Source organism: Astatotilapia calliptera, chromosome 6 (genome assembly GCF_900246225.1).
Source record: "Astatotilapia calliptera chromosome 6, fAstCal1.2, whole genome shotgun sequence".
NCBI classification, from domain to species: Eukaryota; Metazoa; Chordata; class Actinopteri; order Cichliformes; family Cichlidae; genus Astatotilapia; species Astatotilapia calliptera.
The window spans coordinates 22,586,958-22,613,436 of NC_039307.1; the positions used below are offsets into that span (position 1 = coordinate 22,586,958).

General features: G+C 41.0%; 1 protein-coding gene across 1 annotated transcript; it reads left to right on the plus strand.

Annotated features, from left to right (window-relative positions):
* The first annotated feature begins 1,871 nt into the window (after positions 1 to 1,871).
* mttp (microsomal triglyceride transfer protein) lies at positions 1,872 to 17,130 on the plus strand. Its single transcript, XM_026171118.1, has 18 exons — positions 1,872 to 2,317; positions 3,553 to 3,740; positions 3,911 to 4,054; positions 8,681 to 8,788; positions 8,875 to 8,991; positions 9,089 to 9,228; positions 9,310 to 9,460; positions 10,081 to 10,238; positions 10,383 to 10,551; positions 10,743 to 10,850; positions 11,002 to 11,214; positions 11,314 to 11,525; positions 11,637 to 11,734; positions 11,887 to 12,008; positions 12,093 to 12,320; positions 13,453 to 13,577; positions 15,791 to 15,961; positions 16,046 to 17,130. The coding sequence occupies exons 1-18, from the start codon at positions 2,257 to 2,259 to the stop codon at positions 16,191 to 16,193; spliced, it is 2,661 nt and encodes an 886-aa protein (XP_026026903.1). The 5' UTR covers positions 1,872 to 2,256; the 3' UTR covers positions 16,194 to 17,130.
* Positions 17,131 to 26,479: the final 9,349 nt, after the last annotated feature.

A 26,479-nucleotide genomic window follows, 5' to 3' on the forward strand; every position in this document is an offset into this window, starting at 1 on the left:
TTTTGCATCAATCAGAGTTTGCATGTTCTCATTTTCTCTGTGTGGGTGTCCCTCTGGGTATGCTGCTCCCTACCACAGGGTAAAGACATGCTTGTTAGGTTTACTCGTGATTCCCATACATGTGATGGATGTATTTGAATCCACCAGTTTGCTGGGGTCTTTCTGAGTGGAGTTTATATGTTCTCCCCATCCTAAAACACACACAGGTTAGGTTAACTGGCAAGTCAAAATTCAGAGGTGTGAATATTAGCATGAAGGGTCTGTCAGTAGACTGGTGACCAGTACAAGGTTTTTCCCTTTCTCTTGCCCTGTAACTGCTGGGATAACCATCCCCACAACACTGAACTGGATAAGTTGAAGAAAATAGGTGGATTCTTATGGCAAGACATCATTTTTTTTCACTTGGAAAATAAGCCAATACATTTAAATAATATGTAGGTTTAAATTTTAACAATGAATATGTATGCAATATTAAGATATATTAAGACATTAGTAAAATCTGTGTCTCAAAGAGCCACCTTATTTGGTCTTGTTATTGTAATTTTTCTGCTTTATCTAAGGTATCCAAACTCGTTTTTTTTTGTTCTGTACCTGTGTTTGTACTGTTACTTTTAGTCAGTATGCCACAGGCCATAACACACATCCTTCTCTCTTATCTGCAGATAATCTGTGACAGATGTTGAGTCCACCAGAAAAGCCTAACAGCTTTTTTGGCTGCTGACTATAGTTCACAGTATTTACTTTCCAGTTGTTGGAGTTTGTTATCAGTAAATTATGAAAAAAAGAGGTCGTTTTTAAATCTAATTTTATAGAAATCATACATCATACTGATCATCATCACCATCATCCCCACTGCTACACTGGAACTGCTGCATCCAGCGTTGATGCATCAGGATTCACTTGTTTACTTGAAAATAGCCATGAGATATTTTATTATTACTGGTTAAAAAAATACATTTTTGGGGTCATCTCAGTAAGGCTACTTCCAGCTGCTCCCTTATTCACAAGAGGTCACCACAGCAGGTAGCTCTGCATGATTTGATTTGATTTTTTATGAATAAAATAAATATGGGTCACTGTGCACCCAGCTCCTGCTGATGTGTGTCTCCAGAATTAAACCTGGAATCTTTGACTTGTGAGCAGATGTGTAAACCACTACCAATGGAGCCACGTGGTAAATGTTAAAACAATGGCATGGCTTGTTTCACAGCATGATTTTCTACAAGGACATTTTCCATACTTACATTATCTCTCCACAACCACACATCTGCCTAGCTACAGGGCTAGGACAACAAGGCTGTAAAATTAAAAGAAAAAAAAACCCTTTACAGTCACAAAGTGGCAGATGTGTTTTCATACATGACTAGAAACTATTTTTTTTTAATTCAACCGATATGTTTTTTTTGTGTGTGTTCAGGCTCTGCTAAGAAACAAACAGCCAAATAGACAGTAAATATCTAAACGGATCTCAGTTGAAACACAGTCTGGCCTACAGGAGCCATTCCAATTGGTAGGTCCTTAATCAACAGCGGCTTTCATTAAACAGACTGAGTTTTGCAGGAATTAATGCATCTGCACGAGGGAAACTACACATCTACAGTTTTATATATCGCGGTAATAACCCACACACTAAATATTCGGGCCCACGGTAGAAATTTGCGTTTTTACAGCCCACACTGAGATGCTGTAATCTGAGCTACGGGGCTGGTTTCTCCGACAGACTGCCCATTTCCTCCAAACCAAGACTCGACGACAAAGTCTCGACTGTTCACTGCAGATGAAATAAGGCGAAAGTTGTTTCTCTCTCTTAAACTCATTCATTCTGATATTTTCGCACTTTTATTTTTAAAGTAACTTTACTCTGCTGATCAGTCGAGGGGAATAACCTGGGGAGCTGAAATAAATCAGACGGCTTGTCTCACTTACTTGATGACTTGAGTCAATCAGATAACCCGGTCTCATTGATTAAGCCCTCGCGCAGACTCAGACGCTACACCGCCGCATTAAAAAGGGGACACATGGCTACATATGTGGATAGCAGATGTTCCTGTCAAACCTGTGCTGCTGAGGTTAATGATTTGCTGGTTATCTCGTACTTAGTACTTGAGCGTGGAGTTTGGAGTCTGCCCTCCGCTCCGATAAAACAAAGCAGAAGAAGCTTGGAGCTGCTTTGCCTTTCCTTTTTTTGGCCCTGTGGTGCCACTTCATCCATTGACTGATTTTTAAATTCATCTGGCCGCAGAGAGAGGACGCACAATGCTGACTTTTGTTGTGTTCTTGATTTGTGCAGCCATATCTGTCTCAGCTTCTGCCAAAGGTGAGTTGATGAGTCTTTCTGAGGGGACTTTGGGGATGTTTAGAGGAAAGCTGTCAGTTATAGCGAAGCCTGATTGAGTTTATTTGGGACTAGAAGATTGATATCTTGATTTGTAGGTATTGGTCAAAACTCTGGCACTTTGCTGTTTTCTTGAGGCGTTTACAGAAAAGAAATGTTTGTTAGTTACTGATGGGCTTGTTGTTCCTTGCTTCTTGCTTCTGAGACACTGAAACTTTCAAAGGCACAAATGAATGAATGCTGGCAGGAAAACAACCATCACATTCAATGTCAGTGGAGTGGCTTCCCATATAGTGCTGTTTGATGAAATCACCAGCTTATAAGAGGTAAAGGAGACCTAACATAAAAGCACGTAATATGTGCCATTTGTAATGATGACTGGCTTCAGATCTCTCTGAAATATCCTTTGAGGTTTCCCAGGGAGCAAAAAGATCCACAAACTGATCAAATAGGCTTCAGGGTGCACAGTGACCCATGATGAAATCAAATACTGACACGTCAGTCTGTCTTCCCCTGTGGAGTAATCTCATAAAGGGTGTCACTAATAGAGCCCGGGAGAGAGTTTTATCTTCTCTCACTTGGAGCACACCCAGTTAAATGACCGCTGATTGAATCACAACAGCTCTACAAACGTACCCACTATGCAGTTTGTCCATTTATATCAGGGAATTTGTTGCAAAATATATGTTTTTAATATGAACAAGTTACTTTGATATAACTGGCAGTGTATGCGGCACCTCAGTTCATCTCAGCATTGCTCTGAAGTTAAATTAAAAGCTCTAAACTTTCAAATCTGCACATCACTTCCTCTAAGTGTTTTAATAATCAGTCTAAAAGCTATTTATTTGATGGCATTTAAAGTTTTCTACTAAGCAGAAACTTTTCAAATGAAATAAATGACCAAATTATGTCTTAGACTTTCTACAAACCTGAGCTGTTGTGTTATTGATGTGATTTTCTGAGAAACACTATCAGCTTATCAGCAACTATTCCTCAAATGTAAGAATTTGGAGCCTCAATGATTTAACTACACACAACATTATTCTCTTAAAAATGACAAACACTTGCTTTTTGAAGTGGTGGATTACTATTTCACTCTCATGATAATAATAGTAATCATAATCATAATAATGATGCATTGTCTGAGCTAAAAGTCTTTTCATAGATGATTGTAACCCGATGTTTGTTCACAAGCTGTGCTTCCTGTGTTTCTTCAGGTGCTGCTGCTGGACCCCGGCTGAACAACAACCAGCTGTACAAATTCAGCTACACCACTGAGGTTCTGGTAGACAGAGCCAGGGGGTCAAAAGAGGGCAGTGCTGGCTACAAGTTCTCAAGTGATGTGAACGTTAATCTGGTTTGGAGAGATCAGAGCAACAAGGATGACCAGCTGATTCAACTGGCGGTATGTGGACCCGAATCTATGCTGAGAGAGGACATAATGAGATTATATCGTACATTAATTTAATGTTAACTCTAAATTCATTTGAATGAAACGTTTTACTCAAGCTAGCTTGTGATAGAAAAAGAAGAAAACAAGCTTTTTGTTATAATTAATCAATCTCTCTTTAACAGATCTCAAATTTGAGGATAGAGCCTGTGTCGCCCAGATCAGAGAAAAAGAACATCCTACATGGATCCACAACCGAAAGTATTTTGGGAAAAAATAAACTAGCAGCTCTAACAAAGCCTTTCTTGGTGCATCTAAAAAATGGAAAGGTAAGAAAACCACTGTTGTAGCTTCAAAGGAATCTCTGACCTAATGTAATTGTCAGCTTTTTTGGAATGATAGTCATTATTTTCTTCTTCTCTTTTAAATGGAAGGCATGCTGATATAGGTAGTGATAGAAAGTCAGTACTGTCCTTGCAGAACTCACAGCACTGTTGCTGTCATCAGAGAGTTAATGAGTGTACTTTCATTATACTGAAGTGATGATGCTGGCAGCGGAAATACCAGACAGATGTGTGCATGCATGTGCAAAGGTCAGCTGGTTCAAAGGGTCAATAAATGAATGAATGAATGATGGAGTCTGACTAAAAGAGGGACTTTGGGCTTAAAACTTTAATAATTATTTAATAATTATTTAATAATTAAATATAATAATTATTATATGGTCTGTTTCAAAGCTTTATACTTTAGACGAGCATGAAGCGTGATGAGACTGAACTTTCATGTTGGCAGCTTGTTAAAACAAATCTAATAAGACTTTGTAACCAGTTTTCATTCAATAATTGTCACATTTAACAATGTATTAAAAATGTATCCATCCATCCATCCATCCATCCATCTTCATCCGCTTTATCTGGGGCCGGGTCGCGGGGGCAGCAGCCTAAGCAAAGAGGCCCAGACCTCCCTCTCCCCAGCCACCTCCTCCAGCTTATCCGGGGGAATACCAAGGCGTTCCCAGGCCAGCCGAGAGATATAATCTCTCCAGCGTGTCCTGGGTCTGCCCCGGGGCCTCCTCCCGGTGGGACATGCCTGGAACACCTCACCCAGGGGGCATCCTTGTCAGATGCCCGAACCACCTCAGCTGGCTCCTTTCGATGTGGAGCAGCAGCGGCTCTACTCTGAGCCCCTCCCGGATGGCCGAACTTCTCACCCTATCTCTAAGGGAGAGGCCAGCCACCCTTCGGAGGAAGCTCATTTCTGCCGCTTGTATCCGCGATCTCGTTCTTTCGGTCACTACCCACAGCTCGTGGCCATAGGTGAGGATAGGGACGTAGATCGACCGGTACATTGAGAGCTTCGCTTTTACACTCAGCTCCCTCTTCACCACGACGGACCGGTGCAGCGTCTGCATTACTGCAGCTGCAGCCCCAATCCGTCTGTCGATCTCCGGCTCCCTTCTCCCATCACTCGCGAACAAGACCCCGAGATACTTGAACTCCTCCACTTGGGGCAGGAACTCATTCCCGACCCGGAGTGGGCACTCCACCCTTTTCCGGCTGAGAACCATGGCCTCAGATTTGGAAGTGCTGATCCTCATTCCCGCTGCTTCACACTCGGCTGCGAACCGTTCCAGTGCGAGCTGGAGGCCCTCACCCGATGAAGCCAACAGAACCACATCATCCGCGAAAAGCAGAGATGAGATTTTGAGGCCACCAAAGTGAAAGCCCTCCGCCACTTGGCTGCGCCTAGAAATCCTGTCCATAAAAATTATGAACAGAACCGGAGACAAAGGGCAGCCCTGGCGGAGCCCATCACCCACCGGGAACGAGTCCGACTTATTGCCGGCAATGCAAACCAAGCTCTTGCAACGGTTGTATAGGGATCGAATGGCCCGTAGCAATGGGCCAGACACCCCATACTCCCGCAACACCTCCCACAGGACACCCCGAGGGACACGGTCGAATGCCTTCTCCAAGTCCACAAAACACATGTAGACTGGTTGGGCAAACTCCCATGCACCCTCAAGTATCCTTGAGAGGATAAAGAGCTGGTCCAGTGTTCCGCGACCAGGACGAAAACCGCATTGTTCCTCCTGTATCCGAGGTTCGACTAGCGGACGAACTCTCCTTTCCAGCACCCTGGCATAGACTTTCCCAGGGAGGCTGAGGAGTGTGATCCCCCTGTAGTTGGAACACACCCTCCGGTCCCCCTTCTTAAAGATGGGGACCACCACACCGGTCTGCCAGTCCACAGGTACTGCCCCTGATCTCCACGCAACATTGCAGAGGCGTGTCAACCAAGACAGCCCTACAACCTCCAGAGCCTTCAGGAACTTGGGGCGGACCTCATCAACACCAGGGGCTCTGTCACCAAGGAGTTGTTTAACTGCCTCAGTGACCTCGCCCCCGGAAATTGGTGGGTCATTCCCCTCATCCCCAGACTCTGCTTCCTCCTCGGAAGACGTGTCAGTGGGATTAAGGAGGTCCTCGAAGTATTCCTTCCACCGCCTGACAATTTTCTCAGTCGACGTCAGCAGCGCTCTGCCAGCACTATACACAGTGCAGGTAGAGCACCGCTTTCCCCTCCTGAGACGCCTGACGGTTTGCCAGAATCTCTTTGAGGCAGTCCGAAAGTCTTTTTCCATGGCCTCTCCGAACTCCTCCCACACCCGAGTTTTTGCTTCAGCCACTGCCTGAGCCGCATTCCGCTTGGCCTGTCGATATCTGTCGGCTGCCTCTGAAGTCCCACAGGCTAACCAAGCCTGATAGGACTCCTTCTTCAGCCTGGTGGCTCCCTTCACCTCTGGTGTCCACCATTTGGTTCGGGGATTACCACCACGGCAGGCACCAACCACCTTGCGGCCGCAGCTCAATGCAGCAGCTTCAACAATGGAGACGCTGAACATGGTCCATTCGGACTCAATGTCCCCAGTCTCCCTCGGAATGCTGTTGAAGCTCTGCCGGAGGTGTGCGTTGAAGATCTCGCGGACTGGGGCCTCTGCTAGACGTTCCCAGCACACCCTCACTACGCGTTTAGGTGCACCAGGTCTGTCCAGCGTCCTCCCCCGCCACCTGATCCAACTCACCACCAGGTGGTGATCAGTTGACAGCTCAGCCCCTCAATGTATACATTGTAATGCAATACAGTATAATACAAAGACCTGCAATAACTTGTTTGAAGCAGTGTGTTCTATGAAGAGAGCACAACCTGCAAAAAAAGGGTTGAAAGTTAAATAAATGTCATTGAAATAAATTATAAAAAATATATAAAAACTGCTCATCTAGAAAATCCTGACTAGATAGAAAAGCTAGACGATAATATAATAAAAAAAATATTTTTGTGGGGTTTTTTTTCTATTTTTCAAATTTTTGAATTTTGATTTGTTTTTAAACACATTTTTAATATGTGAAAACTGAGACAATCAAATATATAAGATTAGCAGAGAAAACAAAACAAAAAGGGTTTTTTTTAAAATGTAACTATCTGGCATAATTATATTTGCTCTTTTCAATATGTTTTATATCTTTTTTTTAACTTTTACATTTTAAATTTAAAATTTTTAAAATATGTTCATATTTATTTTTTGGGTTTTTTGCTGATAATAATTTTTAACAATTCTTTTAACTTTTCATATATTTTAACACATTTGTAATAATTTATTTTTTAAATTCTAGTATTTTTGCTTTTTTCATCTTGAAAAAAATTACACTATTAACACATTAAAACCTTTTTGAAGGAAAAAAGTGATGCAGTTATTTCTCACACCCAGTGTGTGGTGCAGTCAGTGAAGAGTTTTTTGTGTGTTGTTCAGACTTGTTTCAGACATCGCCTTCACTGGTAGATATGGATGCCACACTTCATCCAAACCTATTTAAATTTGTGTCTTGTACTGATCTGTAACTTCTGTAACAGGATTCAAGAAAGTCTCACACATTTTAGCTAAAATATCATCTTAGATCCAGTTTGGAGAAAAGTTTTGAGTGTATGTGAAGTACGATAGAAGAGTGTCTCCCTTGGTGTTGTTAGTTTATTTTTACCGATGGCAAGCTGTGGCAGGAAAAATACACAGCGTAGCAGTGGAGCGTCTATTTATGGTGGTCCTATCTGATATTGTGGTTGGGGGGCCACGAATAAATTACATACTGTAAAGGAGACACTGTAGGGTGATGTAACTGGCTGATCCCTAAACTCATGACTGAGAGTCAAAGTCCATTATTGAGCCAAACTGAAGCCTCATTGGAGAAATTTGTGGTGTGATAAATTTAAATATATGGTCAGTCTGATCTGAATCATTTCAAGTCTGTTTACCAAAAAGCCTGAGAGTGATACAGCCGCATGATTCACAATATATCTGAGAGCACCATTTGCCATGTGTTGCATGTGTCTACAACATCAATAATACATTTGAGGTGATTTAAAAACACCCTGGATCTCTCAGTGTGCTCCTCAAAGAACTGACATGTTTCTTTTTCAATTGTTTCAACATACTCAACTCTTAAGTACTTAAGTTACTTAAGTAACTTCCAGACTTCTAGTGTGTTTGTTTGTGTTGAAAGTAGAAGTGTGATGTCTTATATATTTTAAACTAGAATGATTTGAAAATATATTATAACATTGCATTATACTATTTCTCCTTCAGGTCTTTTATTTTATGTGCTAATGCTAAAGTCATTCTAAGTTTTTAACATTTTTTATCTGCACTTCAAAGAACAGCACTAATGCCTGCACGTAATGCAAATAGTCCCTGATGTCACAACTATGCACACATGTTTCTGTACACGAATGCGCAAAGGAAAACTGACACCTGTAAAGCCATTGTCAGTTACAGCATGCACAAAACGGAAGGTTGTTTGCCTCAGTTGCTATTTTAACTGCTGGTGCAGTTTGATATGCATTGTTTGAGAGCATAAAATTCTGCTCTGACATGTTGCTTTCTTTTTACATCTACACTGTAGGCAAAAGCATTTTATTCCTACCGGTCAGAACCTGCAACAGTCAAGAATCTAAAACGAGGCCTGGCCAGCTTGCTGCAAGTGCAGCTCAGTACTGGGAAGGTTGTAGAGGTTAGTGACAAACTAATCATTTCACAATCATTTTTAACATACATCCATGTACGTTACTAATAAAAACAAGCTGTCTGTTTAAACAGAATGATGTGTCTGGGAGGTGTACTGTTGAGTACAAGGCAGTAAAAGGTCAAGTAACAAGAACCAAGAATCTAGAGACATGTAAGACAGAAGAGGCTGGATTTACCACTCACAGTAAGGTCAGTCAACATCCAGAACAACTCCAACTCTAACCATACTAAACACTAACTTTTGCAAGCTGATTTCTGAAGTATTTCTGAATCCCGCCCCCTCCAGGTCCTGGGTGTGAGTAGGAAGTCCAGTTCTGTTACAGTGTTCACACTTGAAAATGGTTTCATCCGCTCAGCTGAGGCTGAAGAAACACACTCCCTGGCTGTTAATGCTCGCAGATCTGTTGCAGCTAAAGTCTCGTCCAGGTAAGTACCCTGACTGGGAATTCATCTGAGATTCCGTGTTTTATAACTGCACACTTCAAATTGTACTTCCTTCTATCCTAGGCAAAGCCTGAAATTGGTTGGTACAGAGGCAGGACCACTGGAGGCTGCCGGGAAAGATGCTGCTGCAGTTGTCAAGTCAATAGATGCCAAACTGGCAGCTGTTGGTATTGCGGCTGAGAAGGTCAAATCTGAGTGCAAAGGCTGCCCATCGGTGAGTAACTGTCACACAGCTTTGTTCTCATGGATGCTATGGCTGCTCCTCCCTGACCCTGGTTCTGCCAGAGGTTTCTTCCTGTCAAAAGGCAGTTATTCCTTCCTCTCCCCTTATAAGGGGAGTTGCCTGATTGTTGGGGATCCCTCCCTACTATAGATACTATAGAGATGTGTAGAACGCCTTCAGGCAACTGTTGTTTTGATTTGGTGCAATATACTGTAAATAAAATGTAATTGATCTGAATATTTCACTATCTTTTCTTTTCTTTTGTTATGGTATTATCACCCATGTATAGCTAACATAGCTTATCTGGCTCTGAGAATTAATTCGCTATTATGTATTTCTATTCACATAAATAACACGTCTCTTTAAATTTGTATTAACAGGACAGGGAAAGGTCTTGTACTTGTGTTTCCTCTCCAGGAGCACTTTTCATGCATTTAAACCTTGTTCTGAATAGGAAAAGTGGTTTCAAGTTGAGCTGTTCAAGTCATTAAAACAAAATGACTTGTAATAGTACAGTCTTGGTAAACAGATACAGTTTATTTTTGTACTTTGATTACTAAGTGAAGATGATCTGTGTTCTAATCCCCTCTCCCCTGTGTTCTTCCTCTTAGCTTTTTGAACATTGGCAGGCTGAGAAGAAGCAGCTGGAGCCAGAGAGCCTGTCCAAAACCAGGGCTCCTCGGAGCTTCCTGGCCCTCATCCAGACCATTAGGAAGGCGCCCAAGGACGAGATCCTCAAAGTGCTGAGGAGTGCCAGCAAGACGTCTCTGTAAGTGAGAGCCTTGCTCCATATATATATATATATATATATATATATATATATATATATATATATATATATATATTTTTTTTTTTTGCATCTTATTTCCTCTTTACTGCTCTGCCCTGTTTAACTTCTTTCTGCTGGTATCAGACCTCAGGTTGTTGATGCTGTAACATCCTCCCAGACCTCTGAATCCCTGGATGCCATGCTTGAATTCCTTAACTTCACTGATGCCAAAGGTTTGGTTCTGCAGGAGAGGTTTCTCTATGCATGTGGCTTTGCTTCACATCCCAATGAGAGAATGCTCCAGGCCCTGCTGGTGAGTTAAAGGAAAGTTTAAGAATTTCTCCCACTTAGAAGGTATCGTAAGAAACTGGTGCCCTCTAGGTAATAAGATAATAATGCAGGATTCACTCCCAGTTGGTTGTAAACAAAGAATAATTTTGCTTAAGTTACCTGCCAGCAGTCAGTGTTTTCAGCAAATTGTTATAAGGAACATTTTCCTTTCAGGATATTTCTAAAGGGAAGATCGGCAGTACTGACATCAAAGAATCTGTGGTGATCATTATGGGAGCCCTGGTCCACAAACTGTGTCAGAAAGGAGGCTGCAACTTACCTGTGAGTCATCTAAAGAAGAAGTGACACTGAACAAAGCCCAGCATTTCTTAAGGGCCAGAAAGTGTACCCTACATACTGGAATATACTACAAATGCAATAAAAATGACCAACAGTTAACTGATGATTTTTCTGCTTCATGTTTGTCTCTCAGATCGTGGAGCAGGTCAAGAAGATGATATTGAACGCTCCCGACAGCACAACGGTTGAGTCGGAGGTCCAGATGTACCTTTTGGCCCTAAAAAACTCTCTCCTGCCCGAGGCCATTCCTATTTTCACCAAATATGCAGAATCAGAAGTGGGAGCCTACAACACCATTGCCCTCACTGCCCTGCAGAGATACGATGTGAATCTCATGACCAGTGAGGTATGTATCGAATATTACTCTGTGGTTAAACAATTACACACAAATACTTTCCTGCCAGCTAATCTTTTTTTTTTTTTTTTTTTTTTTTTTTTTTTTTAGGTCAAGCAAACAGTGAACAGGGTTTACCACCAGAATCGCCGCATCTATGAGAAAAATGTGAGAGCCGCCGCTGCTGACGTCATCCTCAGTAGCAACCCCACATACATGGAGGTGAAGAATCTGCTTCTGTCCATCGGAAACTTGCCACATGAAATGAACAAGTACATGCTGTCAAAGATCCAGGACATCCTACGCTTCCAGATGCCTGCCAGGTGTGTTACAGGAAAATAACCTGTCTCTGCATCATAGCTCAGAAGGACTTGACAGTTATATGATGACAATATATTAAAACTGTTAAATAGGTTTCCCTTTTTTTTTTTCAGCAAAGTGCTAGGGCAAGCTATGAAGGACATGATTTCTTGTAACTATAACCGCTTTGCAAAGGTTGGATCATCATCTGCATTTTCAGGATTCATGGCTCGTAAGTGACAAAAGAATGACATTTTTTTTTAATTGTGATGAAATATTAAAAGTAAGTCAGCTTAATTAAAGAAAATATCAATCTTTGACTATATAAGCAAACACAGTTACATGCATACTAACTGAGTACTTCTAATGTCTTGCTCCCTACAGAGTCCCCCGATCTGACCTCCACATACAGTTTGGACATCTTGTATTCAGGCTCTGGGATCCTCAGAAGAAGCAACATGAATATTTTTGGTGCTACTAACGAAGCAATGCTACATGGATTACAGGTGAACTTAAAGAGTTTCATAAAATCACTGAATCCTCAAAAATAGAGCGAATTACTGAAATAAATGGGAACATTTCTCTTCCAGGTGGCGATCGAGGCCCAGGGTCTGGAGACTCTGATTGCTGCCACACCCGATGAGGGGGAGGAAGACCTGGAGTCCTTTGCCGGGATGTCGGCTCTGCTTTTCGACATCCAGCTGCGTCCTGTCACCTTCTTCAAGGGTTACAGTGACCTCATGTCTAAAATGTTCTCCATGACTGGAGACCCCATCAATGTCGTGAAGGGTCTCATCCTGCTCTCGGATCATTCTGAGGTAAGATCCCAATCACAGTTATCAGCTGTTCCCAGAAGCCTTTCCACTCCTTCAAAAACAGTGTCAGATTTGCAGATTGTAGTTCACTCTGTTCAAGGAAAAGCAGCACACACTTAAAAACATACACGTGTACACTCTGTGTGAAGTCAGAAGTGCCGTCATTGTTGCTACATCACGTTGCCACGTGGATGACTAAGAGTGCAATAAGCAGACTTTGACACTGGAGACGGAGGCTGAAGAGGCTTAACGCTGAAGTCAAACTTAGCATAAATGTCAAGAAAGCGTAGAGGAGGCAGGGCAGAAAAAGCTCACATGAGTCATGCTGGGCAACACACGTCTTTTTCACTTGGTCAGATGCAACGACTATGTGTACACAGACAGAGAGGAACGGGTCACACTTAATAACTCCAGCTGTCGAGGTGAATGACGCAAGTGTGAGTAGGGTCTAAATGTGTGAAGCTGAAACAAGGATGAGGTATTGTGAAACAGGTGCTATTTTAAAAACAGTGCTTTTTTTAAATTTTACTTTCATATGATACTCTATCCCTTTTGTATTGGCTTTTCGGTGGAAATACATGGAATCGGTTCTGACTTCAGTGTATCCATAGAAAAGGGTTACTTCCTGTCTGTGACTGTGACAAGCTCATTATTTCCTACAAAAGCAGATTTCAATCTAGAATCTTTCTGTGTATACAAAAGCCAAGTTGATCATTGTTATTTTCTATTTTGGACTGAATTCAGACATTGATCATTTTATTTTTTGTCAGCTTGTGAGTATTTATGTTGTCGACTTAATAGACTATTGTTAGTTTGGGTAGTAGAAGTGATTCATTCTCATTCATGACTGATATATAATTATGTTTGTCAGAGTGTGATGAAGACTTAGAGTTAATATGGTCTGGTGTGGTTTTTTTTTTTTCTCATTTTCTGGCCTAATATACACAAAGAATAAATGTGATATGAAGTTTAAACTAGAAAAGAAGTTTCTTGTTTTCCTAGGGTTAATTTCCACATGCTTACAGCACTTAATATCTAGAAAGACTCACATTTCTTTCTTTTTCTTTTTTTGCAAACTATCTTAATTTCAATTAAGCATCCATTGTGGGATTTCTTCTTATTTGCTGTCTTTCAGGTCATCCAGCTCCAGTCTGGTCTGAAGGCAAGTGCGGAGTTTCAAGGAGGTCTCGCCATTGACATTTCTGGAGGCATGGAGATCAGTCTGTGGTACAGAGAGTCCAAGACCAGTGTTAACAACAGGTACATTGAAATAAACAACTTTTACCATAAAACAGCGTACAACACAGCACAAAAAGCCTTTTGATAGACAGACAGTTCTTAGAAAACACTCTCTGCGACTGAACGTCGATTCTAAACCCCATCACTCCACTGCAAATAGATTTCTGTTGATGTTGGATTTACGTGAACTTTAGACAGTCTATAAGTGTTGTCTGATTCATTTGTTCCATCTGCACTTTGGATTTGCTCCAGTATTGTGCTTCACTCCTGTCTCACTGGTAGGGTTGTGTGGCTATGACATCAGGTCTGTCTGGTTCTCTATTTTAAAAACATTACAGTCAATGCACAATAGTAACTCAATATCAGTTAGCTGTCGGCATCCGGTGATGAAAGAGTAATGCTACAGATTTTTAATATTCATATGTGGTTTGATGGACTGCACATCAGTGCTCATGTCCTGCATCTAGAATGTTTAAACTTGAGTCCCGGAGCTGGTTAATCAATTAAGTGATTAAAGAGAAGCTTCAGAATGATTCACTGTGATGATGATGTTAGAAACAATGCCTTGGTTTGTAGACCATTGTTTGGAGGGGTGTTCGCAACTTGAAGTTGGACTTCAGGACTGTTTGTGTGCAGGGGAATGGCAGAGGCAGGTGAATGGATCAGCATAGCTGTACCTCTTCCACTCTGATAATAGAGTGGCAGACTATCTATAGAAGCAGAACAAACCACATTGGTATCTCACCATGTCTACATGAGCAAAGTTTTGACTATTTAGTGCTCAGGCATTAGGGTAGACATTGGGATTGGGCTTATATATGTACCTTTCCCTCTGTGAGTGTCTTCTTAACTGAAACTTGCTTGACTTCTGTTCACTTTATCCTCATTCATGTGATAAACCCCACCAAGAAGTAGGCTTATACTGGTGGTATCACCAGTACGTTGATAGCATATTAGAAGGAGAAGCAGATTATAGTCAGTGGTGGTTCTATAGTCTGTTCATAGGGTTCACCTCCAACAAGCATTCATCACCACTGTGTTATAAATAATCTGACATGAAGAAAACAATTCTTACTTGACTGTGACGTGTCATGACCAACAGAGGAGGCAAATTTAACGAGTAGAGAAAAGAAAATATTGAGATGCTAGCGGAAGTTATGTAATAAAAGCACCTCTGCCAAACAGTAAATGATAGACTAGACAGCTTTTAGTTATTTAGCATTATATTTAATTATCAGCTACACTCACCAAGTTTTGCTATTTTTTTTTTTTTTTTTTTTTCATTCTCAGAAGGTTAACGGCTTTTTTTTTTTTTTTTTTTTTTTTTTACTGAGTGGCTGTCCTCGCTGTCATTAGGTTTGTTTAAACAGAATCATGCACTCCACTTGCAGTGTCAGGGAGTGGAGTCAGGTGGGGGCCCCAGTAAATTAGGTCAGGTCTCTCCTACTGTCACTGCAAACTTTGCACATTGCAACTACTGTGGTTGCTCACTCACCAGACCAAAGCACAGATTTCAAACGGTCTAATGTCCATTCCTTGTGTTTCTTGGCCCAAACAAATCTGTTCTACTTGTTGCTTTTCCTTAGTAGTGGTTTCTTAACAGCTATTTGATCATAAAACCCTGACTCCTCTGAACAGCTGATGTAGAGATGGGGTGCAGTGACTGCGCCTGAGGACACATTCAAAGTTTTGGCAATTTTCTGGACTGACTGACCTTCAGTTCTTAAAGTAATGATGGACTGTCATTTCTCTTTACTTAGCTGATTGGTTCTTGCCATAATATGAATTCTAAAAGTTGTCAAATTGGGACAATCAGTTGTATACCAACCTGACTTCTGCACAACACAACTAATTGTCCCAACCCCATTTAAGAAAGCAAACTCCACAAATGAACGAGGCACACCTGTGAAGTGAAAACATTTCAGGTGACTACATCCTGAAGCTCACTGAGAGAAGGCCAAGGGTTTGCAGTGCTTTCAACAAAGCAGGGGGTGGCTATTTCCAGGATCTAAAATATTAAACACATTTAGTTATATTTTTTCCTTTGCTTCATAATTCTATATATCTTGTTTCATATATTTGATGTCTTCAGTATGTATCTACAATGTAGAAAGTAGTAAAAAAAAGTGCATCCAAACTTTTGACTGGTAGTGTATTCCAACTTCAGACCTACAAAGCCAAGAGTCCCAGCATTGTCTGTTGAACACATTGTTTTGATTTGGCTGTGTTTTCAGAGCAGCATTAGTAGTCACTGGCAACGTTACTGTGGACATGGACTTTTTAAGAGCGGGTGTGGAGGTCAGCTTTGATACAGAAGCATCACTGGACTTCATTACCACTGTCCAGTTCTCAGAATACCCCTTCCTGGTGTGCCTGCAGATGGACAAATCTACCTTCCCAGTCAGGTACTAAATAATAAAAAAAATGTTGCCATCTTTGAATAATCTCTTATATTACTTAACTTTTTATTTGTAATGCTCTTCCTTCAGTGAATACCTGACCAAGTATGAGAGCCTGCCATCAGGGAAGAGTGTTGTATCTCGCAAAGGCAGAAAGACACTCATTCCTGGTTCCGAATTCCCTCTTCACCAGGAGAACTCGAACATGTGCAAGAGGGTTTTCGACTCCAACTGGTAGAAAAGAAACCGTCGGTTTTCCACACGCCCAAGTGCTTCACTGCATTCAGGGACAGCAGCCACACCTCTGGTGTGACACAGCAGGTTGTGAAAAAGCAGTAAAAGACCATAAGAAAAGAAAAGTGGTGCATTTTTTTTTATTATTAACAACACATGCAATGTTTACATTCCTGTGAGTATTTAAGTAATTGTAATTCAAGCTTTGTTTCCAATCAGGGATCCTTTCTTTGTGTTTTTATGGATTTATTTGAAAATATATTTATGATGAGCACATACAAGATGTATGTTTTATATGATGTGAAATACTCAGCATGAATAGTGCCGCTGTAATCTTCTCCACAGTTACAGCAAAGAGAAACATGTAAATATCAGACTTCAGAGCGCAGGTTAACTCAGAACACATGTGCTCTTTTCCCGATCCAATTCTTCTTTCTTTCTTTCTTTCTTTTTTTTTTTTTTTTTAATTAAATGTATTTTAAAGAGGAGTAGTTTATTGTTTTACATCACTGTATAACCCTTGACAAGCTTGAAATCACTTCAGGGTAATGTTCTCAATTAATTCAGTCTTTTACAATCTTATTGAAGATTTAAGTTGCTCCTACAAAGTTAACAGATTTGTTAGCTTTGTCATTACTTTATGAATTATCAGATGAAAGCTGAATCAATAAAAGTGAATCCATTACCATAATTTATTTTTATTTTTTTGTATAGGAATATAATTGGTGTTTGTCTGAAAATGTTTGGGCACAACATGAACTTCATTCCATGTTAAGGAAACAGATTGGTTGACAAAAAGTGTACACTAAAAAATAAAGTTTTACATGTCAAAGTCGCTATATTTGTCTATTTACCCCATGAAAGCGATTGAATGTATGCATGTACAGTGCTGCGCAAACATTTTAGAGACAAAAATAAACTCAGGATGCTTCTAAAAACTATTTTATGTTTTAATTTTTGTCCTTATGTTCATGGAAAGTAACACGAATAGAAACAAATTAGGACTGTCTTGTGATGTGATTGCACCAATTACAACACCCGGCAACATGTTGGTGGATTCGGTTAGGATGCTTTGTTTGAATTTGGCTTTCAACTAGATCTTAATCACACACCTGCAAAGTTTTGTGATGGAGTCAAGTTGAAATCACAATCTAAAATAATATTGCAACTTTGACATAAATTAACCTTAGCTTCCTTGAGTATTTGGCAAGTATGTAGTTCCAGGTATCTTGGAGAACAAGCAGCAGTTAGTGAATTTAAATAGTCTTCTGTTTCTTTATGCTATCCAATACTGACTCAGAGTTCAAGACGTTGATCTGTATTCAAAATCCAGTGCTCTTTGGGAGCTGTAACGTCTGCAGCACTCCCAGTTTTCTGTTTCTGCGGTTGCTTCAGAATAAATGTGGGACTGCTTCATTTCCTCTGTTGGTACTGCATGATAAATAAAAATCTAACTTACACAAAATGTGGCTAAATTTGATAAAGACCCTCAAGTAACATCATCTACTTATATTTTCAGAAAGCCTACATGTTAACACCACTGAGCTTGCATAACAAAAACCGAGCTCAGTATTGACTGTTCTCCTCCTCATTACAAACATGAAGACAACACTGGCCCATTGTCATGATCCTGGGTCTGCTGACCCAGCGTTTTGTGTTTAGTTTATGTAGCCTTCAGGTTTCCTAAGTTCATCGTTTTCATGCCTAGGTGTTTCTAGTTATTTTCCCCTCGTGTTTCCACCATGTTAAGTCTCCCCTGCTTTTCATGTATTTCATGTCTGTGTCTTACGTTGTCAAGTTCGGGTTGTCATGTCTATGTCTCACTCTGTTTCCTGTTTTATTGTGAAGAGGTCTGGCGTTTCTGTGTTCATCGTGTTCAGTTTTACTCTCCCACTGTGACGTCATTATGTTCATGTGTGCCAGCTGTTTCCCCAGGTGTTGCCACTTCCCTCATTATCTTCCTGTGTCCATTTAGTCTGTGTGTTCTCAGTCATTCTTTGTCAGGTCGTCCGTTGTATTCACCCGTTGTACTCGTCCGTTGTTTCCTATGTCTCCGCTCCAGGTATCCCTGTCAGTTTGTTATGTTTAGAGTTTTCTATGTTTTGTTTTAGTTCACCCAGTTTAGGTCATTGTTTAGTTTTCATCGATTCCCTATTATTTTGTACCCTCGTTTCTTTCCTTAATAAACGGCTTGTTTTGTTATTCACATCTCATTTCGGTCTGCGCTTGAGTCCTTCCCTGCAACATACGGTCTGCCCTAGCCAGACCGTGACACCCATGGCTTGTCATCAAGTTTGCTGCCACCTGATTACACACACCTTTAGAGTTATGCTACTTTTTAAAAAAATCTATTTATATATCTGTTTTTTTAAATTAGATAAGCAGAATGAAATTGATTCATAGATGTTAAATGAGGAGGAATGTAGCTATAGTCCTGGGCTAACGACACTAGAATTTAAAACTTGATACTGACACTGAAGGATATAAAAAAAACAACAGCAATAGAATAATATTAAACACAAAGTGAACCCGTCTTCCTTCATTAAATAGGTTCTTTTAGATGTTAAGGAGGAATTGACTTAACCAGGCTGGCGGAGAATGAAGACAACCGGACACCTGCAGCAGATGGGGGAATCAGTGAACTTTTATTGAGACAGAGACAACCTCTCAAACAGCTCACATCAGGAGATTCCTAATATTTGCTGTGAGGATGGGTATATATTCTCTAAAACTTACAGGAGGGGGTTGTGAGGACAGTGCTGCATTAGCAGAAAAACAACTCCATAAAAGGAAAGCGGCCTTGGGTGTTCTAGTCTCTTCGCTTGCAGATATCTTGCACCTGCAGAATGAGGCGATCGCTTCTTATCGCTCTCAAGGCCAAAGTCGTGAGCGCATATTTTTATTACACAGTTGCACAGTAACTTTAAAGCTGAACAATATTTAAAGCTGAATAATGTTTGATCAAATTATATTTTCTTCAAATCCCCCTTTTGACCCATCTTAAATGGGTCAACACACAAAAATAAGTAACATTCAAAGGAACACAGAGACGTGTCGAAGCCTGGCTCGAAAAACTCCTCGGGTCTTATCATTTGTCTTTATCTGTCATTGCAGATGAGGAGAAAAGAGTCCAGGCACCACCCTGCCCAGGGGTCGGCTGCAAGCAGTCTCGGTTCCCGATGAAAGCAGTAACAGCTGTCCTGCACACAAGGGTACAACGAGTTAGTGCAACCAGGGTAGTGACACAAAATTAACAGTTCCTGTAACTCAGCAACCAAAAAGCATAAGTAATGATAAAAATGTGGAGAGTACAGAGTATACTATAATAATGAGAGATATAAACGTGAAAATGTGAAAGAATAAATCAACCGTAAAATAAACTCAGAACGGTAACTGCTAAGGACATTCAAAAGTGAATATGGTAAAACTGGAGAGGAAGTGGTGGGCAAGACCCTAGGGGCTACATTTGTCAGATTGGGACTGTCAGAAGGGGGCGAAGCTTTTGAACTTGAAGGTGTCAGAAGTGTCGGGGGCCCTTCACAGATCAGGATTATGCCAATGGGAATGAGACCCAGGGCCAGGAAGCAAACAAAGACGCAACATCTTTGCCTGCCTGTCATTTCAGGGGGAAAGGGCCAAGACATGTTTACTTAGCTTGGATGTCGTCTAATAGAGGATGATGGGGCACAGAAAGGTGGTCCAGTTCCCCCCACCTCGCCAAGGGCGTGTTCTAGGAGTTAAAAAGCAACAACCTGAGAGAGAGAGAGAGAGAGAGAGAGAGAGAGAGAGAGAGAGAGAGAGAGAGAGAGAGAGAGAGAGAGAGAGAGAGAGAGAGAGAGCCCCTAATGGCCAGTTAGTGGGCTCTAGGTCAAACTGTCCCCAAATTTGTTATTTGTTATTATTACTTGTTTTCATGTCACTTGTCTGTTTTCTACTGCACCCCTCTCACCAAAGCAAAGCAAACATTAGCAGCACATTGACCGTAGTCAGGCATCCTCATTCCATAGGTGCTATAAAACATTTCCTGTAAATACAGTGTAATAGCATCCCCAACTCCTAACCCATAAACACCGTTTCTTCACACATCCGCCCAGAAATCCTGTAATAGAAAAACATTAAAACTGTAACCCTGTAGGGAAGAAAATGTAAATGGTAACGCTGCGCAGTTACCTCTGTAAGCAACACAAGACACAAAAATGGCATTTACAGGTTCACTCATCCTCGAATATTTTGTCATCCTTCTACTCCTGTAAAAGAAACCCACATAAATTCATCCACCCTTTTATCCTATCTAGGTGGAGGTGGTTAACCTTGAGTCATGGTCAAGTCTTGTCATCTTTTACCAGTCAGTCCGTTTGTTTTTATTCCCAGTCTTTCATCCATTCATCCGTTCTTTGCTGATAGTGAAACCTGTCGTCGCATCTAGTTTCCACACTCAGCAAAATGACGTCATCTCAAAAAGAAACAAGAACTTGAGTTTGGATTACCTCGCTGAATCCTTTTTTAAACAGGGACTCTCGTTTCTAATTGTCCCCACAAGTGTTTCCTCCAGAACCCATTTCAATGCGGAGAAACTCACTTACAACAATTTTCTCGCCGACGTGTAATGCTTGTAATTTCCGATGTGCAGATCTGCTTAAAGAAAAGATTCACAAACAAAAATCAGTAAATATAAAACAAAATAAAATGAAAAATAACAAAAACAAAATGCAGACGCCCGGGTCTTAGGACTTGTCACTGAATATTCTTCCCATCAATAAAAATACCAACCTAAACCTACACAGAGTCAAATCAACACCACCTCAACCTTTTCATATTCATAAACCTATATGTTTTGCGTTCGTGAAACAAAATTGAACCATTAAGTAAGTTGAGCTCTTGAAATGTTTTAATTCTCTTAATTCTGCCAGTTTATTTCAACACTTATTCAATGACTTTTATTCAACTGCTACTTGGTCACTCGACTTTTACCTGTTCAAATTGCCTAGGGTTCAACAAAGTCTAGATCCCCGTTATCATGAAACTTGAACGGTGTACGATGATTTACTTACAGTAATTTAGAATCATCACTCAACCTAGCTCTACTACTGGCACTGCGTGACTTTTCTCACACTGGAAACCAGAATTTAGTACAGAACTTTAATGCCTCAGGCAATCGCGTTCAAGGGCTGCCCCCCCTTCTCTTCTTCTTTGTCCGTGTGTTCCTCCTTTATTAAATCTCCATCACAATGACGTGGCGCTCTGAAATAAAACTCACACTGTTAATTCCTCGTTTTCACTCTGCACCACTGCTCAGAGTGTTTTCTTTTCTTTTTAGTGTAGAGTAAACAATTAAGTCGAGGCCTTAAGCCCCAGATATCTCGCACGGGCATCATTTTCATAACCAAACCGCTCCGGACTCTGCTCCCCAGACCACACAAATGCCCTCTGGGCTTATTATTATAGCAAATTCTGTATTTGACTTTGTTGTGTGCAGCATTGAGCCTTTGTCAGTAAAGCATTCTTCATTGCAGCAGCTAGAGCATTGTGTGTCACTTCTTAGTAAATTAAATCAACATTTTGATTTTAGTGCATGGGTATGTATCAGTTTTTACTCCCTCAACAAGTGCATAAGTGTTCATGTGTGTGTTTCCCTTCATTCTAAGTAGGCGCATGCAGAAGTGTGTGTTCGTGTGTTGGTATATGTTTGTGTTCATCACCTTCCTGTTCTGTAGTTTAGGTAAACCAGCGGCCTGACGCATGGCCTAGGGTCCTCCCCTCCTCTTTGGGTCTGTTTTCATCCGTTGTTGCAGCTGCCTGCATCTTCCTTACTTTGCTCCACGGCCTTCTGCAGCTCTGCTGTTCGGCTCTTCTCAGAGGTCAGCATCCTTCTGCTCACCGTCCCTTTTCCTCCGGGCTTAATGCGCGTCTCGTCACAGCTCTGTCAGCTGACGCAGCCTGGGAATTTCCCCCGTGTAGTGAAACGGGCTTTAGGTTTAGTGCTCTCCGTCTCTGCTGCATGAGATCACTCTTTTGCAGCACTGTTGACATCCTCAAGTTGTTGTTGTGAGTCCAGCTGCTGTGGCCTTCAGGGGTCAAAGGGTCAAAGATGGTCGCGGAGAGGGCAACGATGGTAGAGGGGAGGGTAGGAGTCCAGGTCAGCTTCGGCTCTCAGAAAAAACAAAAACAAAACAAAACAGGCGAACAGGAAAATGATGTTGTGTTGGCTGTGCTGTGTTGGCTGTGTTATCCCGAGAGGGGAGAAACAACGAGATCTCGTCTCCCCCTTTTTTTTGTTTTTGTTTTTTTTTTTTTTTTTTTTCTCCATATAATCAACTCATAACCCCTCAAGTTGACAGGACAACACAGGTACGTGTTAAAATTCTTAAGATCCTGTTTAGAAACCTAAAAAGGAATTTCCTATCATTCAGTAGTCATTTGTCTTAAACAATCAACAAAAACATGTCCCAAGTCGACCCTTTTAACCACTAAATTTGTCGTGTCCTCACTTAATCCTCAGACCAGTGTCTTTGTCTTTTGACGTTACGTTGTTGTCCTGCAACCCAAAGCGTTTAATTGTCAGTAATGTATGAACTATATCATTTAAAAACAGGTGTATGTTAAGTGTCGCTACTTTAACCTTGCATGTACGTGCACATGTATGTAAGCTGTTTCTTCATTGCATGTATGGGTGCGTCTGTATATGGGTTACTTTAACTTTTTCTCAAACGAGGCATTTCTCTAACACGCACATGTGTCTGTTCCTCACCCTTCTCATATCTTTCTCTGGTTGTGTGTGGTTTTATTTGTTTCAGTGATTTACCAGGAACATCTTTTCCTTTTCTCCATGTCTTCCGCCAGAGGTTAACACTGGTGAGATTCAGGGACACAGCACCCAGAGCAGGTCAGCGAGAAAAACCTGCCTCAAACTACATTCTCTCTTTTTTGTTTTACCGGGAGGGGTGAGGACAACTCTGGTGTCCAGCCGTGAATTTTAGCCAAAGCTTGGCCTGTCTTCTGCTGCCGTACTCAGGCTTCCAGGTTAAGAAAAAACACCTGTATGAAGACACTAAACATACATTTAGTATTTGTATAAACATAACTGCCTAAATCATTGAACTCTTGAGGAGGGTGTATTTCAGAATCAGAATCAAAATCAAAAACTTTATTGTCATTGTCATGAGACCGACGACATTAAGAATGGTCCCTGATCATTGCATCATCCCTAGTAATATCAAATATAAAAAAACAATAAAATTCAATCAATAGAATAGATAGAATACTTAAAATACTAAGTATTCCCACCGTCATGCTTCAGACCGTGCATAGATTAACACAAGAGTGGCATGGTGGACATTTTTGTAGTATTCAGATGTGTTATTGCAGTTGGATAACAGCTGTGTTTGAGTCTATTAGTCCTTGCTCTGATTGCCCTGTACCGTCTGCCTTAGGGCAACAGTTCGAACAGGGAGTGGCCAGGATGTGAGGTGTCTTTTATGATGTTTTGGGCCTTTTTAAAACAGTGGGCGTTGTTTGACTCTTTACTAACTTTAAAACCCCACCATAACAATTTCTCACTGACAAACTTCTATGCATCCATTTAAACATGCGAAGCCAGCACAAAATCACACACATACCCCTACAGCAAAGCTTTAACATAACCACAATGCAACTCCTCCCTTAAACGGGAGAAATCACCCTGAATCAACCAACTCTATATAAAACGTCGAACAAAGATAAACCACAAACATTTCTACACTTCTGTGTCTTCCACGCAGCACAATAGGCAGAAAAACACCGATTACTCACAGTCTACAACAAAAGAAAAACCTGCTCTTTTCACAACTTTCACAGCTAAAGTCAAAACTCTTACCCAGTGCCTCTGAAATAATAAAAAAAAATCACCAAATACTCGATTACTCTTTTCACTCGCTCCCTCTCACTCCCTTCTTCCTCATACAGCATACACGCTCGCTCCCGCGGACCCGCTCGGCCCCGCGGGCTCACTCGGCCCCCACCTTTTTCCTCTCACAGAGACAGAGAGAGACCCTTTTCCCTTTTTTTTTTTTTATTTCTCCAGCACACATACACACACAGAATCCCAACTGAGAGAAAGAGGGAGAGAAGAGAAAAGAGTTGTAGAGAGGAAGTTTTTTAGCAGGAGTTTCAGATCTAACAGATTTATACAACTTATTTACACACACCGGTAATTTATGTTCTATTTATTGATTTTAAAGGAGAATTTGGGCCAGCTGGGTTTCTGCCTCTGTTAGGCACTAATCAGCTGGGGCGCTGCTTTAAAGGTGAGTCAGCACTGAAATATCCCTTCAGGTGTTACCAAGCTTCTACCAAACCGGAGTCTGGCGGGTAACCTTGCCTAGAGCTTCCTGATAGGGGTGCTAGTTGGTTGTCACCTTGTTCACACGTCTCATTCACACTTCATACATTACCTGCAGTCACTCATTACCCTCCTTATGTATGTAATAAATGTGTAAAAAAATTCTATGTGTGGTGTATTATTTTAACCAAAAGAGGAACCTAGTTCCTTTAATTGTGTAATCTGTGAACACGGAGAACCAAACTGTCCTGCCCAGTGTTCCACAGCAAGCATTCAGCGTGTATTTATGTGTGTCCAATATCAAACAGAACATCAAAACATTTAAAACACTAAAATCATCGGGGTTTTAAGAAGAGATCCGTTTTCTCCTATTGATCAAAGGGACCCCTCCTTTGGACTCCAACCAGTACTTCTCCTTTTAAGTTTTAGAGGATCTTTTCTAATAAAGTCCTCTGGGCCTTCCTAACCCTTCTGTAGTTTAGAGAATATTACTAAAAAATATTCTCAAGGCCTTTAACCTTTTAATTTGTTTAGAAAGGCGTTACTAATAAACCCTTTCAAGGTCCCAGACCTGCACTGAGGTATTTATCCGACACCGGAGAGCAACCCGTCGGCTGCAACCGTGGTCAGACCTCAGTTCACTCTTATCTTTATTCACTTATTCACTTATTTCTTATTCACTTATCTCTTATTCACTTGTCTGATTCTCAACAAGCCTTAAGTAAGCCAGACAATTTTGGTTATGAATTACTAGGAGTTTGGACACTAAGTATTTTTATAATGTTCAATATAGCAGAAATAAAAGGTCTGCTTACCTTGTTTTTGTGTGCACACAGCTTTTGTCCAAACTCCGTTCACTCAGACCACGGCCGATGTCCTCCCACCCGTTCCAGTTTGGCCTGGAGCGGATCCTGTTCGTGACGCCAATTGAAGGATATAAAAAAAACAACAGCAATAGAATAATATTAAACACAAAGTGAACCCGTCTTCCTTCATTAAATAGGTTCTTTTAGATGTTAAGGAGGAATTGACTTAACCAGGCTGGCGGAGAATGAAGACAACCGGACACCTGCAGCAGATGGGGGAATCAGTGAACTTTTATTGAGACAGAGACAACCTCTCAAACAGCTCACATCAGGAGATTCCTAATATTTGCTGTGAGGATGGGTATATATTCTCTAAAACTTACAGGAGGGGGTTGTGAGGACAGTGCTGCATTAGCAGAAAAACAACTCCATAAAAGGAAAGCGGCCTTGGGTGTTCTAGTCTCTTCGCTTGCAGATATCTTGCACCTGCAGAATGAGGCGATCGCTTCTTATCGCTCTCAAGGCCAAAGTCGTGAGCGCATATTTTTATTACACAGTTGCACAGTAACTTTAAAGCTGAACAATATTTAAAGCTGAATAATGTTTGATCAAATTATATTTTCTTCAACACCCAGGAAAATATTTGTAGTTTTAGATACCACAAGGAAATATTTGACTCTAGTAAGAGGCATAATTTTGTTAAAATAAAGATTATAGTAATTCTGGTTCATCTAGATGTATTCAGCCAAAGACCAATTTATTTCCTGTGCTTCTGGTGACTTGGCACCATGTTTTTATTGCTGATTAGATAGAGTTGGTGAGTATGGAAGCCTGTTTCCACCACTAAAGAAAAAAAAAGGATCCATCACTCAAATTTTCCACTTATTTACTCAAAATTTTGAGAAAAGTAACTTGAAATTTCGAGTTAGCGCTGCCAATCAGTAATCTACGTGAATGATGTCATTTCCTTGTTACCCGGAAGCTGAAGCCCTCAGGTATAAATGCTACAGCTAAGCTACCAGTATTACATCCAGTCATGAATGCACAGATTGCTGAGTATTTTCAGCGTGGCTTCAAAAATGATGAAATCCTTGTGTTATTAGCTGAATCACATGGCGTTACTATCAGTAAAGGTACTCACGAAAGCGAGTGTGTTGTACGGTGGCC

Coding starts and splice junctions, on each gene's coding strand:
- mttp (XM_026171118.1), top strand. CDS start 2,257: ATGCTGACTTTTGTTGTGTTCTTGATTTGTGCAGCCATATCTGTCTCA. Junction 10,239..10,382: donor AGTGCCAGCAAGACGTCTCT/GTAAGTGAGAGC, acceptor TGCTGGTATCAG/ACCTCAGGTTGTTGATGCTG. Junction 10,851..11,001: donor AAGGAGGCTGCAACTTACCT/GTGAGTCATCTA, acceptor TTTGTCTCTCAG/ATCGTGGAGCAGGTCAAGAA.